The sequence below is a fragment of the Bombyx mandarina genome, chromosome 02, assembly GCF_030267445.1.
Source record: "Bombyx mandarina strain Sakado chromosome 02, ASM3026744v2".
NCBI lineage: Eukaryota > Metazoa > Arthropoda > Insecta > Lepidoptera > Bombycidae > Bombyx > Bombyx mandarina.
In genome coordinates, this window is record NC_143209.1 from 2,799,178 (window position 1) to 2,815,181 (window position 16,004).

Sequence of the window (16,004 nt, forward strand, 5' to 3'; positions counted from 1 at the left end):
ACTTATTTATTACTCTCTTATATATCTTACTACGCCACAACGACATAGGGAAGATCTTCCCCCGAGCGTCAAATTGCTCGGTAGACCGACGGTCCGAATGCTTTTTTTTTTCTACCCATGCTGGTAGTCTCCAGGGATTATGTCAACTTTTATAATAAACGACTGTTGTACTCACGACACGATCTTTTATTGATTTCAGCGAAGCACTGCCGTTTTTTTGTTTTTTCCTACCTAAGCTGGTAGCTTTGAGAGGCTATGTCAGCATAACCTAACAAGTAGGTGAGCTCACGGGGCTCAAACTGGAGTGTTGCTAACACAGGCCCTAGCAAGAGCAGTGCTTCGCAGAATCTACCACCGGATTGGAAACGCGACCCACTGAGAAGATCCGGCGAGAAGCTCAGTATTGTTCGGAACTTGTGTAGATCCAAAGCTTATCTTGAAAATGTCGTTAGCGAGATTCAGACGCCTGTCAATTGATACTTACACCTTATGTCTCAATGTGAGAGGCTATGTCAGCGTAACTTACAAGTAGCTGAACTCGCGGGGCCCAAACCTGAGGACGTTGCTAAGGCTAACCCTAGCAAGAGCCGTGCTTCGCAGAATCTACCACCGAATCGGAAACGCGACCCACTGAGAAGATCCGGCGAGAAATTCAGTGTTGTTCGGAACTTGTATATATGCAAAGTTTATCTTACAAATGTCGTTAGCGAGGTTCAGGCGCCTGTCAATTGAGACTTGCACCTCATGTCTCAAAATATTGGCATTCACGTTGTCTGATGTCTGTGAACTTCCGTAGCCCCTTGAGGTCTGATGGCGTACGAAATTGTTCACACATTACGCAATAAAGATTATTCTTATTAAAAAATAAGGCGGTATTTACGTTGTAAATGTCTTTGGGCTCCAATAACCACTTAACAACAGGTCCGGCCGTCCAATTCGTCCAGCCGTATCTATATAATGATAATAATAATAATTTATTTTTTCTCATGCCCACGCCGAAAATTCGGTTTACGTCCCGCTGTACAGGGAAGAAAACTTTTCCTCCCTGGGTACTGACAAGTGCGCATGCGCGTTAGTGTCTACGTCTGCTCTCACGCACCTAAAATTCTCCGCCATTGTTGTGCTCGGGTAATTTGCAATATTGTGTTTAGTGTAAAAGTGAAATAAACAAAAGGCAATAAAATTTAATAATGAAGTATTAAACAAAGATGAGTTCATCAGACAGTTCTAATTCAATTAGTGGTAGTTTATTTAAAAATTAAAAAACAGTTAAAATGGTTTGTTTTATGAGTGGGATGGCAAAAATAACTAGTGATCCCGATACTGATTTCATAATATATGTAATAAAAACACATATTTTTAGCATCTTTATTAAAACTATATTTAATTAAACAACTATTCAAACTTATCTAATGTTAATCTAAACATTTATACAAATAAATTTATTTTATAAATATATTAAACCGCTGTTACTTATTCGGTTGCTTTCTTTTCTGTACACTGTAAAAGAAAATTATATTATTATTTTAAAGACTGCTTTTCTTCAGTTCGAGCGGTCGTTGGATCCTATAGATCACTACCATCACTACGTTAATGAGGCCACCCTCTTTGAGACATGTGGTCAATGTCTAGAATCCAGATCTCACAGTTCAACAGCTGTGCCACCCTTCAAGCTACAACGCAGTTTTCTTTGCAACTTAAATAACGGATCTAACTGTTAAAAATATTGAATATAGATCGGTCTTTGAATAAGTACCTACGCAAAATTTCGAGTCAATTCGACGTTCTGAAGGGAGTCAAAATCACGGTCGAAGATTCCGTTATATACATACTAACATAATATGCATGAAGCTATTTTTTTTAATTTTTTTATTGCTTAGACGGGTGGACGAGCTCACAGCCCACCTGATGTTAAGTGGTTACTGGAGCCCATAGACATCAACAGCGTAAATGCGCCACCCACCTTGAGATATAAGTTCTAAGATCTCAGTATAGTTACAACGGCTGCCCCACCCTTCAAACCGAAACGCATTACTGCTTCACGGCAGAAATAGGCAGGGCGGTGGTACCTACCCGCGCGGACTCACAAGAGGTTATTATGTTATTCCTTCACCGTGGAAGTCAATCGTGAACATTTGTTGAGTACGTATTTCATTAGAAAAATTAGTACCCGCCTGAGATCCGAACACCGGTGCATCGCTCAACACGAATGCACCGGAAGTCTTATCGTTTAGGCCACGACAAGTTTACTGGTGGTAAGATCTCTTGTGAGTCAGCACGGGTAGGTACCACCGCCCTGCCTATTTCTGCCGCGAAGCAGTAACGCATTTCGGTTTGAAGGGTGGGGCAGCCGTTGTAACTATATTTGAGACCTTAGAACTTATATCTCGAGGTGGGTGGCGCATTTACTTTGTAGATGTCTATGGGCTCCGGTAACCACTTAACACCAGGTGGGCTGTGAACTCGTCCACCCATCTAAGCAATAACAAAAAATTGCCACAAAGCAAAGTAAACAAAAACCATACTCACAACGTACTCCCATTAACATCTTCGACTAATTCAAAGCTAACTGTGTTCACATTAAAAGCACTCACTACCGAATCACTAACACCATAGAAGTCTTTGTTCACACAACGGTGGATCACATTGAAGAATTGATAGATGCAAAACTCTTGTATTTCACAGAAAGGTCCCAGGAATTTGAGTTGAGCGTAATCATTGTCTTTTGTGAACTCCACAAAGCAATCCATTAGTTCGTCTAAAATATTCTTGACATCCGTTTGCATGTCCGCTGTTGTGCTTGAATTATTCGGTTGGATCAAGAGCGGATTTGAGGGCTCCGCTGTTTGAGTATCGACCCTCAGTTCTGGTAGATCTTCCGGTGTTACCAGGAATACGTCGGGCGGGGCCTCTTTGTATATTCGGAGTTGCCTGGAATTGTAAAAAAAATATATTAATAGTTAAGTATGCTCACGCCAGCCAATTGGCAAAAGAAGGGTAGGGAGACCGAAAAGACGATGGGCTGACGACATAACCGAAATAATAGGTAAGGACTGGCAAACTATCGGCAAGGACAGAGATCCGTGGAAAGGACGTCGTTTAACGGCCGTCTGGTGTAGTGGTAAGTGACATGGTCACTACACAAGGGGGTCGCGGGTTCGAATCCCGCCAAGGGAAGATATTTGTATGATAAATATAAATGTCTTTTCCAGGGTTATGGATGTATATTAAATATATGTATGTGTATAATAAAAATCTTACATTTATTTCCGTTATCTGGTACCTGTAACACAAGTTCTTTACGAACTTATCATGGGACCAGTTAACGTGTAATAATAAGCCGATACCATTCTCACGGTATATATCCTGTACATCTTGACTCATTGATTTCTCGCTATGACTTAATAAGAGATTTAATGAAATTAATGTCAGACATGACGGATATTTATAAAGCATGTGTAATGTCTAGAGTGATGACTCCTAAGATAATTTCTCAATATTAATGTCTAGAGTGATGACTGGAGCCTTCACCCGAGGAAGGGTCCATATCCATTAACAAAAACTAATATTTAGACAATAAGCATTAATAAGTAATCAAACATTAACAAACAAATACCACATTCCAAATGAAAGTTAAGGATAAGGAAATACAGGCTTCCTTTTTTATAAATTTTTTATTATTTTTTATTTTTTATGCTCAGGCCATACGTATGGAGCAGGATCGGGCTGTGAAACGGGTGTACCGGAGGGACGCCGCCCCGTAGGGAGGCCCAAGTACCGCTGGTGTGACGCTGTTGAAGGAAATTTACGGGAGCTCCAAGTGTCGGACTGGCAAGGTGTTGCGCAGCGCCGGGATGAATGGCAAAGTTTATTGTCGGAGGCCAAGACCCACTTCGGGGTCATAGCGCCAGCTCAGTAGTAGTAGTAGTAGGCCATACTAATCTCCTGTGAGCTTCCTGGATATTTTCTTTTGTTATTTGTTGGACATCGTGAATGTAAATTGAATTCATGTAAATGCCTTCACTCAGTTTGAGACATGACGTCTCAGTCTCAAAAAATATTCTTTTTTTTTATTGCTTAGATTGGTGGACGAGCTCAAAGCCCACCTGGTGTTAAGAGGTTACTGGAGCCCATAGACATCTACAACGTAAATGCGCCATCCACCTTGAGATATAAGTTCTAAGATCTCAGTATAGTTACAACGGCTGCCCTATCCTTCAGGCCAAAACGCATTACTGCTTCACGTTTTGACGTTACAATGGGTATCCTGTAGTGCATTTAAATGGCATAATCTCCTGTGAAATAGACAGGATAGACCTTTCCTTTGCCTTATCCTTTCTGGCTGAAAATACACCCTAACACAAGCAAAAGTGTCACATTATGATATAACACTGCAGGCTATTATCTCGTGAATAGTTCGATCAAATTTTATAACAATTAAAAATAAATTGGAATTGATACTGCTTCACGGCAGAAATACGTCAGGGCGGTGGTACCTACCCGCGCGGACTCACAAGGTCCTACCACCAGTAATAATATTACAGTTTCTCCTACTACGAGTTTTTGACATTTGTATATTTTTAATCTTAGGACGTTTCAAAACAAAACTAATTCTAGCTTACCGGTGAGGCTGCTCGCCTTCGCTCTCTGTGCCAAGAACGAAGCAATTGTGAGCGTATATTTCATTTAGGATCATCTGTTGAGTGCCAGCTTTGACTCGTTGTGTGTCATCATCAGCATTGATGACCTCGTGGACCAGGCAATGTATGATTCTTCTCTCCTTAGGAAACAACTTCTTGTCGAATAAAATCTCAATTTCTTTATTGTTCTTAACAAATTCTAATATGACGTTCAAGGCGTTAGTTCGCAACTGTTCCTTGCTTTTGCGCAATATGTTCTTGCGAGCTGATTTGGTTTTCGCTTTATTAGCTGGGGGTTTTGTAATCCTTACTGGCATTTTGCTGTTCTGACCGAAGCCTATGTTTTTGTTGGCCTGTAAAATGTAGAAATTTATGTTTCTTATTGAAAATACATAGCGCGAAGATCGGACGGCCGATGGGGCGGAAAGATCCTCGAGTGGAGACCACGTACTGGCAAGCGCAGTCTGAGACGGCCACCTACGAGATGGACCGACGACCTGGTGAGAACCGCTGGGTCACGTTATAGGCAACGGACCGGCCGCACTGGAGATCACTTGGAGAGGCCTATGTTCAGCAGTGGACAATGGACAGGCTGAGATGATGATGATGATGATGATCGAAAATACCCTTTATATAATAATTTTCTGGCATTTATACTGGGAGAGTATTTATTTTAACTTCACCGGTACACGGTCAAGAAAATAGTTCAAGGTTTGGGTCCTTGATTGTATAATGTTTAAGTATATAAAAATTTACACACATACATTTTTACATTATTAAATTTAATGAAGCATACACAATTGTATGCCAATTGTACTTTTTTTGTATTTAATGTTTCGCATTGTTAAATTTTTTTGGTGTACAATAAATCATACTCTCTCTCTCTCTCTCTCAAACACTTACGTAAGTTGCATTGGGAGCGATGGGTTCCAGTATACCTTCACCACTCTTACCCAGGCCACCGCCTTGATAACCCATTTTCTGCATCATACTATTAAAAAAAAACAACTCGTGGTCAATTTAACATGAATTTATGAAATAAATATAAAAATTTATAGTATATTATTATTGAATTGATATATGAGTCGACTATTATCAAAGCCGGCAATCTGACTTTTGGACAATGATTGGTGAATCAGAAAAACGAATTATTGACTTTGTATTCCATTGGCAGTCACAAAACTCTTCGGAACGACATCTTAGATAAATAACAGGTTAACTATTAACCTTTATTTAATGCAGGTTTTGAACCGTATTCTTTGAAGGAGACGATTATATTCAAATCAATCTGTATTGACATATCAATAATTTTTTTTTGTCCAAATGCACAGATTGCCACCTTTGATAATAGACGACTCATATATAGTAACCGGCAAACTTCTTGAGCAAATGACCTTGACTGCGCAGAACCGAATTTTAGATCACTTTGGTGGTGAGGGTGAGGCGCGACGGCAGGGGAAATCGTATCGAGCGCGTTATTGGTAGATCAGTCGAACCTTGCGTCCCGTACCGCGTCCTCGTTCCGCTTGCTCCCAAAAGTACGCTTGCGTACAGTGAAAAGTCTATCGTTATTAATCGTTAAGTTATTTGTTATAATTGCTTGTTGACTTTGTTGCCATTGCTATTTGTAGAGTGTTTGTTGATTTTTTATAAAAAATACACTATGCCGCGACAAACTGGTGTAGTATTCAAAAGAAAGGGTAGAAAAATTGTGTACGGCGTATATTGCTTCATTATAAAACAGGGGAAGAATGATATGGAAAAAGTAAAACAGACTTCGGAAGCAACAAAAACATCCGTGAGTACTGTTAGGTGCATTATTAACGAAGCTAAAGGCTCTGGCTTGCTCGCCGTGTTTCGGACTCCGGGTAAGAAAAGATCAGGGAAGAAGAAAGTTATCGGAATGGATAGTTTCGTTCAATCTGTAATAAAAAGATGTAATCATAATAACTACATAACAAGCAGCGAAACTCCGTACCGTAAAAAAGCTTCGCTTCAACTGAACCAAGACCTGGCAACAGCTCTAGTTTTGACTTAATAGAAGGAATATCTATTTTACCCCAAGATTAAATTATTACAATTATTAACCTATATTTTTTGTTGATGTTCTAATAAATATATAAATAAATATATATGTTGATTTTAATAATTTAATTGCATTATGACGCAGAGTAAATAATGTTTTTGCACGTGAGTGTACCATGCGCAAACTTACCCCCACTACGTCAACAAATGCTCAAGAAGTTTGCCGGCTATTATACACAAAATACAATATAAATAATACACATGTCAAACTCGTAGTAAGAGAAATTGTAATATTATTACTGGTGGTAGGACCTCTTGTGAGTCCGCACAGGTACGTACCACCACCCCGCCTATTTCTGCCGTGAAGTAGTAATGCATTTCGGTTTGAAGGGTGAGGCAGCCGTTGTAACTATACTGAGACTTTAGAACTTATATCTCAAGGTGGGTGGTGCATTTACGTTTTAGATGTCTATGAGCTCCAGTAACCACTTAACATCAGGTGGGCTGTGAGCTCGTCCACCCATATAAGCAATAAAACAAAATGCATTTGTTGTCTTCATGCTATGGGATGATTTTCTGATTCTATTGCTGCTTAATGCTTTTACAGCTTCTGTGGTTGTCTTCTAACACCCAGCGTAGATAGGATTTGTTATTATTAGGTACCTTTCAGCCTTACTCATGGTTACAGGCTGAGACATCGCTTTGAACAGGCTCTTGTGTAATCTGTTGACAACAGGTACAGGAGTATAGATCTTCTTCTTGGGGACCGTGGAGGTTTCGGGCAGTAAGCCGGCCCTACGCCAATTGTCCCTCGTCCAATCATTGTCCGGAGTTGGTTGTTTCGGTAAGCTGAAATAATGCAGACGTTAATCAAATTAAAAATATCCTTCCCAATGACATTCCCCGGCCTATTAATATTAATTGTTTATTAACTTTAGTCTATTCTAAACATGTAAATATTCTGTGTAAATTTTTATCTGCTAATAATATTTATCTCTAAAGTAGTTAGTATAACATATATTTGTTTGTGCTGTTCTTAAAACCACAGATACGCGTATGGAAAAACCGACCAAATTTATTTGTATTTAGATTTAGTAATTTTTCCCTCTCTAAGCACCTGTCATTTTTGTAAATACTTTGACATTGGCAAAATCAATGCCAAAGGCGTTGGAGCCAAATTATCTAAAAGAAGAAGAATCAAATTAAAATATTCTGACTACGTTGCAACTGATACAGAATAGAGATACCATGTTTATTTTTAAGTGTTATAAAGTTTGATTGATCTATTCATGAGAAATAGCCTGCAGTGTTATATCATAATGTGATACTTTTGCTTGTGGTAGGGTGTATTTTAATAAAGGGGTAATTTATTACTGAAAATTGAATGCTATGTTTTATTATTTCAATAAGTCAAATTCTCCTAAAGGTGACCATTTTATTAACTGTCTTATAAGAGAAATATTTTTGTATCTAAGTAAATATTTTCCCTTTTCCTATTGAATGCAAAAAGCACAAGAATAAGATATACAAAATATTTCTAGTATTAAATAGCAATGACATTGTTTGTGTATTGAACAGCATTAATAAAAACTGTGATTATAGATAGCCACTCAGCTAAGAGATACTCATCTCTTATGGGTTTAATAACTGTTAAACTCTTAAGAGATGAATATCTGACAGCTTAACATCCAACATCCATTCAATGTGTATTTAGTGTTAATGGAAGGATAGCAAATGTCTGGAAGTGCATTCCAGTTTCACCGGTACTTTTAATCAGTAAAAATGACAGCATGCATTATGAATTTATAATACATGCTATTATTTTAGCAGGCAATGGCTTAGATCTCTGGCATAATTCGTGTCTATAAGTGACCACTGACCAGCAGGAGATATGCACGTCGTCCTTTATAAGCAATAAAAAAAACTTACTCAAAGTTTTCAGCGACAGCATCAGGGTCATTATAGAGCTCCTCGCGACTTATAACGCGCCTAGTTTCTGTCTCGTTTGCTTCAGCATCATCCTGAACCAGTTCTACTGAACCATTCTCTGAATCTACACTACACGTATCGTGAAAATTCGACTTTCCATCGATAGTGTTATCATGGCATTCGTCCGATACAGAGGGACCTCCGCAATCTATGTTTCCAGAATTCATGATCGAATTTCGAAGGTCTCTAAGCGAAATAACAAATCATTGTAGACAACACTGTATCATTGTCCATTATCTATTTAGAACACATAGGAATATTATTTGACTGACTGACTAGGGCTTGTTTTCAACATGATATTTCATAATATTGTAATTTCAAATTATGAACTGTTTCAAATAATGAAAATGTACCTACGGTACCTAAATAGAACTTATTTCAAAATAGCAAGTAGGTACCTACAATCTACATACCAATAAATAATAATTAATTGATTTGATCTAGTGAAGCGTAATACCGTAATACGTTTCGATTTTTTGGTGTATCGATACTACGAGGGCTACATCTCGATATTTTGTATTGATATATGACAATGCAAAATAATATTATTGTTTCATATCACTTCGGCGGAATATCGCATCAAAAATATCATATTGTGTCGGTTACTTAGAGCAATATTTGGTCTATGAAACCTTAAAATAGCTGAAAATAACGAAGATTATAAAATGTAAGCAATATATATAATTATATTTCTATTGTATTCAGCCATAGTTACAGGGACCAGCTTAAGCTTTTGCAATAAGTATGATGCGGGTAAATATTGCAACAGCTCCACAACAAACTGGTTGCTGCAATGTTTGGAATTCATCGAGACAAAAAGGGATGATCAACATTCCCAATCAATATCTGTGAGAACAGTATCAGGATAAAAAACCAAATCCTATAATGTACTTACTGCACAAGCGAAAACTAGCTCTCTCTCATATTCAATAACCCATTCATTCAAAGTCCAGCTCTCGTTCTTATATTCTTCAACTAACAAAATGTCAACAGAAAATTGAAATATCATATGGGTTATCGAAACAATTTATCATCATTAACATCATCATTATCATAGATGCTAAACATTGGTACATTGGCAATTGTAAAAAAACTAGTCTTAGAGAGTATTGAATGAATGAATTATTTATTTTATTTCAGACAAAAACAAGTCCATATGTGTACATAGTATCATTGAAACATACTTAAAATTAATAAAACCAACCAAATAAAAAAAAGATACATTTATTAAAAATAATTATCAGTTGAATACATTTCAAATATTCCATTCAACAGATACTTACTTCGAACCAACCATTATTATAATTATTATTATTTAGTCCGCAAGTGAACCATGGTACAATGGTTCAAGTACCAACAGTCATAACGGTCTGTTAATGCCTTCAAGATGTTGTTAGGGCTGACCCAGACCCGGCGAATCAGGAATGTGCACCTTTTCCGCATGGTCGTAAAGAAACAATCGACTATCTAGCGAACCTGCGGGCAATCATATTAGCTCTTACAGACAGCGCTCTCCGCTTCCGCTCAATGTCTGTATTGGCCCTCAGGTCAGAAGTTACAAAGTGACCTAGGTATTTAAACTTGTCTACTCTGCATAGTGGCGTACCATTCAGTTTGACGGAGGGAATGTTATCCAGACACCTGCCTCTGACCTGAAACACTATAAACTCACTTTTCTTTGTATTATACACCAGACCGTGTCTTAGAGCATACCTTTCACATATGCCAAGCAGCTTAGAAAGCCCACAGGCCGACGAACTCAGCAGCACCATGTCATCAGCATTACTGATATTGTTGAGACATATTTCATCAATATGGCAGCCGACATGAGTACTGCTGAGCTCCTCAATTAGAGCATTCCCATATAGGATGAACAGCTTGGGCGAAGTCACCCCCCTTGCCTCACCCCGCACTCCATCCTGTATGGCCTCGAATAGACACCCGACCATCGTACCACGTTCAACTGGTTGGCGTACCAATATTTGAATATCTGTACTAGTTCATTCGGCATTTTAGTATTATTCCTTTTTTGCTATAAGATGTCATAACAAACCAAGTCGAATGTCTTTGACAAATCCAGGAAACAGGCAAAAATTGGAGTTTTTCGATCAGTATAGTGCTTGACAGTTTGCTTCAAACACAATACGGCTATTTCTGTAGACATTCCTGATTTAAAACCAAACTGGTTATCATGTATCTGAAGATATTTATCAAGTTGTATGTTAAGCAAACTGTCAAGTGCTTTCGCTATGATAGTTGCCAGTGAGATAGGTCTGTAATTGGTTATATCACATATATCCCCAGTTCTATTCTTCACAATTGGCACCACCACAGTCTTTAACATCTCCTCAGGCAAGTAGGAGTGTCCCATACATAAATTGTAGAACATAACCAAGAACATGTCCGCTAAACTTTTATAATTCTTACAGCAATGAGATTCGTCTTTTTGTAAATTAAAATAGAAAATAGACATCTGAGATAACAGTTTAGTTAAGTCTAATGCGATATTTACAATATTGATATAAAGGTATACGATAAATATCGTGTGTCGCTGCAATCAGTTGCGATACATTACGATACGATATATGAATTTCAATATGATAAATCGAAATAGATAAGTTGGGCATCACTAATTTGATAGATGCACAGATAATTATTTGAGACCATCCAGACACTTTGACAGGTACCACTCAAATACGATGTCACTCAGGTATAGGTTTCCTACTTCAGTGCTCAGGTATCACTTTTATAAAATTGACATTTCCATAGACTTCAGTGATTTCACTGTCGAAGATAGCATTCCCCATAGATAATACACACATACATTCCCAAATCAGAGGTCGGAGATAATAGGTGTTTGTTACAAGAGCCGAAGCACATCTGATGTCAGAAAATTGAAATGGAAAAAATTAAATACAACCGAGTACGGCGGGAAACGAAATTAAATTAAATGAGGTAAGGCAACACGATGTTACAATACTTAGGATTAAACCAACATTTTGCCGCAAAGGTATTGGACTGTGAAACGAGATAAATTTTGCCAAAAAGATTCTCCAAGATCACTTATCTATATTTATATTAGTTTAAGTGAAGTGTGCTGGATTGCTGTGAAGTGTGGTAATGTATCATAATCTGGATCCAAACCAGCCTTTAAGTTAAGGTAGTTTTACATTCATTTTTATTTAATTCCGAATTATAGCACTGTTTTTAAAATCTTTCCACTTGCTACTATGGCGCTACCTTAATTAGCTTCCTTTCAGCGAACACTTTTTTACACACTCAGAAGATGGTGCTCCATACTTTGACCCTCCATATATAAAACGAAGTCAGTAAATGGGCCTGAAATATCAATAACCGTAACTGGTAACCGAAGTATCGAAGTCGAACATAAAAACTAAAATTAGTTTAACAGCTAAGATCACAAAAGACCACAATTTTAAGAGCGATGCACATATTAGGCAAAATTTCGTCTTTAATTCAATAAAAATAAAACATAATTTGTTTCAACAATATATTTCTCTACAATAATATTATTTACTATTCATCTTCTTACAAAGTAGCACATTAGACATCGAAGGTATAATCATCCATGATTTTTATTATTTATTCAACACAAAAAATATCAAAAAGCAAAACAAAACTCTATCTAATGCTTTACTTCATATAACGCGCACCACACCGCCCAGCGAGATTATTTGAAACACCAAAGATGTCAGATTTCTACTCAAATAGTAAATTTTATAATTGGCAACACAGCATCGTCTCGCACTAGCATGTCGGTGGCGTATTCGCCGTCTTTCGCACTATTCCGTCATCCAGTAGAAACGGGAGCCGAGCCTTGGTGGTTTCTTCTCGGCGTCTTCTGGTAGAGCTGGTGTGGCGTCCGGGTAGACAGCCTTTGGCTCCGGTAGAGGCTTCGGTCTACAAAAAAAATATTTGAGTCACAAATAATTCCCGATATCTCTATAGCGGTCACGATGGCTTACCTAATTAATATAATTTTTTAGTTTACATTGAATTAGTTGTGTATTGTTGAGTGATAGTCAGTCCAATACAACCAAAATAACCTGAAAACACTGTACCATATATATATGGAAATGGTGACCAGTCATCATAGTCAAAATAATGTATTTTTTTAAACAATCTTTATTGCGTGCGGTGCCTAGGACAAACATACCTCATCTCTCCTCATAAGTGCTATGAAAGATAACGAAGAGATTGACTAGGGAGTGGGCAGTAACATTCTTAGGGTATTATGCTATTGTGAGGTTATTTATGGTTATTGGTTATCTATGGTGGTGTGTATTGTCGTATGGGAACCTCATTAGAGCGGTCAATAAAACAGTAAATATCTTTACAAGTTTATTCATGTCAGCAACTTTTTTTTTTTTTTTTTTCCCTTCGCTAAGCTGATAGCGTTGCTATTTCACCGTAACCGTGGCTAGTAGGTGAGCTCACGGGGCTCAAACCTGACGACGATGCTAACACGAACCCTAGCAAGAGCCGTGCTTCGCAGAATCTACCACCGGATCGGAAACGCGACCCACTGAGAAGATCCGGCGAGAAACTCAGTGGGCTGTGTCTGAGAGTTAATTTACTCGTCGAGCCCTTCGTCGCAAGCGACGGGTTCGATGAGAACGGTGACCGGTGCTTGAAGTACCAAAAAGCACCGTTAGTGGATCGGGAGGAAAAGGATTGCTGCATGTTAACCACTGATTAACATATCGTCTTCTCCCATTAAAACTGTATAATCTCAAAACTTACTAATTTTACAGGAGATCGTTTTAAAGGTGTAACATGTGATATTTTTAATATTAATCATCTTGGCAACATTATTTTTTTATTTTTTACCAGTTACATTATCTGCCTTTTAAAATAAGATAAAAGTATGTATTAACTTTGTTAATAGTAGTCAAACATTGATAAATAAAAAATAAAAAAACTAAAGCTAAAATACGCTTTCTGACAGTATTTATGAGAAAAATACTGGTCATACCAAATGATTCCGCATATTAATTCAATTTCGAATATTTTTGAAAATTGTACACTTTGAATGCGAAAAGACGATATATGGCTTATTACTAAAACTGTCGAGTAAGCTAAGTGGGGCAGGGTATCATTCTCCTACAACAGTATATTGCAACCGCGTTTATTAGTGGCAGAGCTATTGTGAACCTGGATATACAGCTGTCACACCATAAAGCAATCATGCGTTTTGGTTTTCAAGATGAGATAGTGATTATATGGTACTAAAGACTTTGAACTCATTTCTCATGGCAGCATAGACGTTGAGATCTTGTAACCATTTGACACGGTGGACCATGAGCTAAAACCTATATTTTTTATAATCCTAAGATGGATGGACGAGCTCACCGCCCACAGGGCGTTAAGTGGTCAATGTGGCCAATAGACATCAACTATGTAAATGCAGCTGCCTTGAGACATGAGTTCTACGTCTCCGTTTTTACAGCACAACAGCTGGCCCATCCTTCAAGCCCAAACACATTACTGCTTCACAACAGAAACAGGCAGGGTGGTGATAACATACCTGCGTGGGCTTCCAAGATACTCTACCACTTCAAGTCAATAAAAAATCATAGCAAATACATTGCATTAAATTCAACCACAGAAGTTCTGTTTAGCGGAGGTAGATTCATCTTCCTCGTTTGAATGTATATGGTAGGCAGCGGCTTGGCTCTTTCCCTGGTATTGCTGAAGTCCATGGGCGACGGTAACCACTCACCATCAGGTGGGCCGTATGCTCGTCTGCCTACAAGGGCAATAAAAAAAAAAGAATTATGTTTAAGTAATACCTCTTGGTATCGTGAACTCGAGCCTCGCAGAAATATCCAAAGCCGGGGCGAGGTAAGTTTAGTTTCTCAAGCATGCACTGATCAAAAACGCCTTGAGTCTTCCGGCAACTGGAACATAAGATATTCACTTTTTACAGCCCCACATGATCAATATATGAAATCTTATTCACCTATTATTTAACAGATTATCTTCTTTAGTTTTCAATTTTAATGAGTAGCATTTACACATATCAGTATATTGTTTCCGGAATCATTATTTTAACCACAATTTTGGTAAGTTATCATTGAATGTCAGATATACATTAAATTAAATTTATAATAATTCTTTAATGTTTTTTTCATAATAATCTATAGTAAATAGTGTTGCGAAATTTCAATACTTTAACAATTTTAGCACTAGTACATATAAAAGACTCCTTCAAGATATTTGTATCCAAAATAATCACGCATGCAAGCATGATGACTTGAAAAAATACATCCACCGGGAAAATTGTTTATGAAAGCATGTAACTTCTGTATTTTCCAAAAAATCTGGTACCACCTTCTGGATTCTTACTACCAATCAGCACAAGTACACATATTAGGGTACAGAACTGTCAAGATATTAATTATTTACAAATCACTGACTGCCTGAAAGCGTAGTCTCCTGAGCTCTTGTCTAAACAGTTGGAGTACTGATTAAACTCAGCCAAGCAGGTCTTCTTCACTTTCCTGAAGAACTCCAATGTACAGGCAGTGACCGCCTTACCCTCGTTGATACATTTTCTAGGATCATTCTCTTCTTGACGACACAGCATGTACTCCTAGACAACACATGATTACTTTAAAACATATTTTGTTGATCTATATGATGTAGATTTTGATACATTAATGTTTAACTTTCAATTTTTGTGAGCTGTTTTTGCTTATTTGTCAAGATTCACTGCAGAATGTACTTAAAAATGTTGTTATGTTTCTATACAATCACTTAATTTTAATAATGTAAACAATAAAATCGAAAGAAGTGCAAGAATTTCTATTAATATCTGAAAATAAAGGTTGCTTATGCTCTTACAGGTAAATAAATACAGGTGTAAATTTTATACGAAAAATATTAATAAATCGTGACAATTAAAACAAATTCTCTCATCAAAACATAACCTATATTTTTGTTGATTATGCAATCAAACACTTTCTTTTAAAAGATATGATATACACTTAATATTTCAAGAAAATTTTTATATTGTTATTTACTTACATTGTTAATGGTTTCACAATATTTTCCCAAATGAAAGGAACCAGCATATAAAGTTGATCCAGATAAATTGACCTCTTGGACGGTCAACTCTGAATCTTCGGGTAAATAGACGTCGGCGGTCACCACCATTGTTTTATTTAAGTTGTATTACACAAGCAATTTTGAATTAATTAATATTTTGCCGAAACAAATATGATCCTTCCACAAAATCAGTGGAAGAAATCTGTCTCGAAAAACAACTAAATTTGTCTTTATTTTTTAAAGCGGTATAGAGTTATTCGGATTCTTTGTATGTGAGCG

At 37.4% G+C, this 16,004-nt stretch overlaps 2 protein-coding genes and 1 long non-coding RNA gene across 3 annotated transcripts in view; all 3 read right to left on the reverse strand.

The window, feature by feature from the left end:
- Positions 1-16,004, reverse strand: part of LOC149503394 (uncharacterized) — a 95,661-nt gene that overhangs the window by 34,203 nt on the left and 45,454 nt on the right. The gene's annotated exons all lie outside the window — the stretch shown is intronic.
- LOC114241913 (uncharacterized) lies at positions 1,357-9,561 on the reverse strand. Its single transcript, XM_089735068.1, has 6 exons — positions 8,595-9,561; positions 7,329-7,514; positions 5,544-5,631; positions 4,623-4,993; positions 2,530-2,931; positions 1,357-1,500 (listed from the first exon to the last, which is right to left on the reverse strand). Exons 1-6 carry the CDS (start codon positions 8,819-8,821, stop codon positions 1,470-1,472), a joined length of 1,305 nt encoding a protein of 434 aa, XP_089591194.1. The 5' UTR covers positions 8,822-9,561; the 3' UTR covers positions 1,357-1,469.
- Positions 12,152-15,951, reverse strand: LOC114241905 (NADH dehydrogenase [ubiquinone] 1 alpha subcomplex subunit 8). Its single transcript, XM_028172890.2, has 4 exons — positions 15,705-15,951; positions 15,095-15,270; positions 14,468-14,575; positions 12,152-12,575 (listed from the first exon to the last, which is right to left on the reverse strand). The coding sequence occupies exons 1-4, from the start codon at positions 15,831-15,833 to the stop codon at positions 12,458-12,460; spliced, it is 531 nt and encodes a 176-aa protein (XP_028028691.1). The 5' UTR covers positions 15,834-15,951; the 3' UTR covers positions 12,152-12,457.

What these genes read in the sequence shown, in the direction of transcription:
- LOC114241905 (XM_028172890.2), bottom strand. Translation starts at nt 15,833, where the DNA reads ATGGTGGTGACCGCCGACGTCTATTTACCCGAAGATTCAGAGTTGACC. An exon ending in ATTGTGAAACCATTAACAAT is followed by an intron (nt 15,271 to 15,704) that starts GTAAGTAAATAA and finishes TGTGTTGTCTAG; the next exon opens with GAGTACATGCTGTGTCGTCA. An exon ending in GGAGACTACGCTTTCAGGCA is followed by an intron (nt 14,576 to 15,094) that starts GTCAGTGATTTG and finishes CTTATGTTCCAG; the next exon opens with TTGCCGGAAGACTCAAGGCG.
- LOC114241913 (XM_089735068.1), bottom strand. Translation starts at nt 8,821, where the DNA reads ATGAATTCTGGAAACATAGATTGCGGAGGTCCCTCTGTATCGGACGAA. An exon ending in GCTGTCGCTGAAAACTTTGA is followed by an intron (nt 7,515 to 8,594) that starts GTAAGTTTTTTT and finishes GCATTATTTCAG; the next exon opens with CTTACCGAAACAACCAACTC. An exon ending in TCGCTCCCAATGCAACTTAC is followed by an intron (nt 4,994 to 5,543) that starts GTAAGTGTTTGA and finishes TACATTTTACAG; the next exon opens with GCCAACAAAAACATAGGCTT.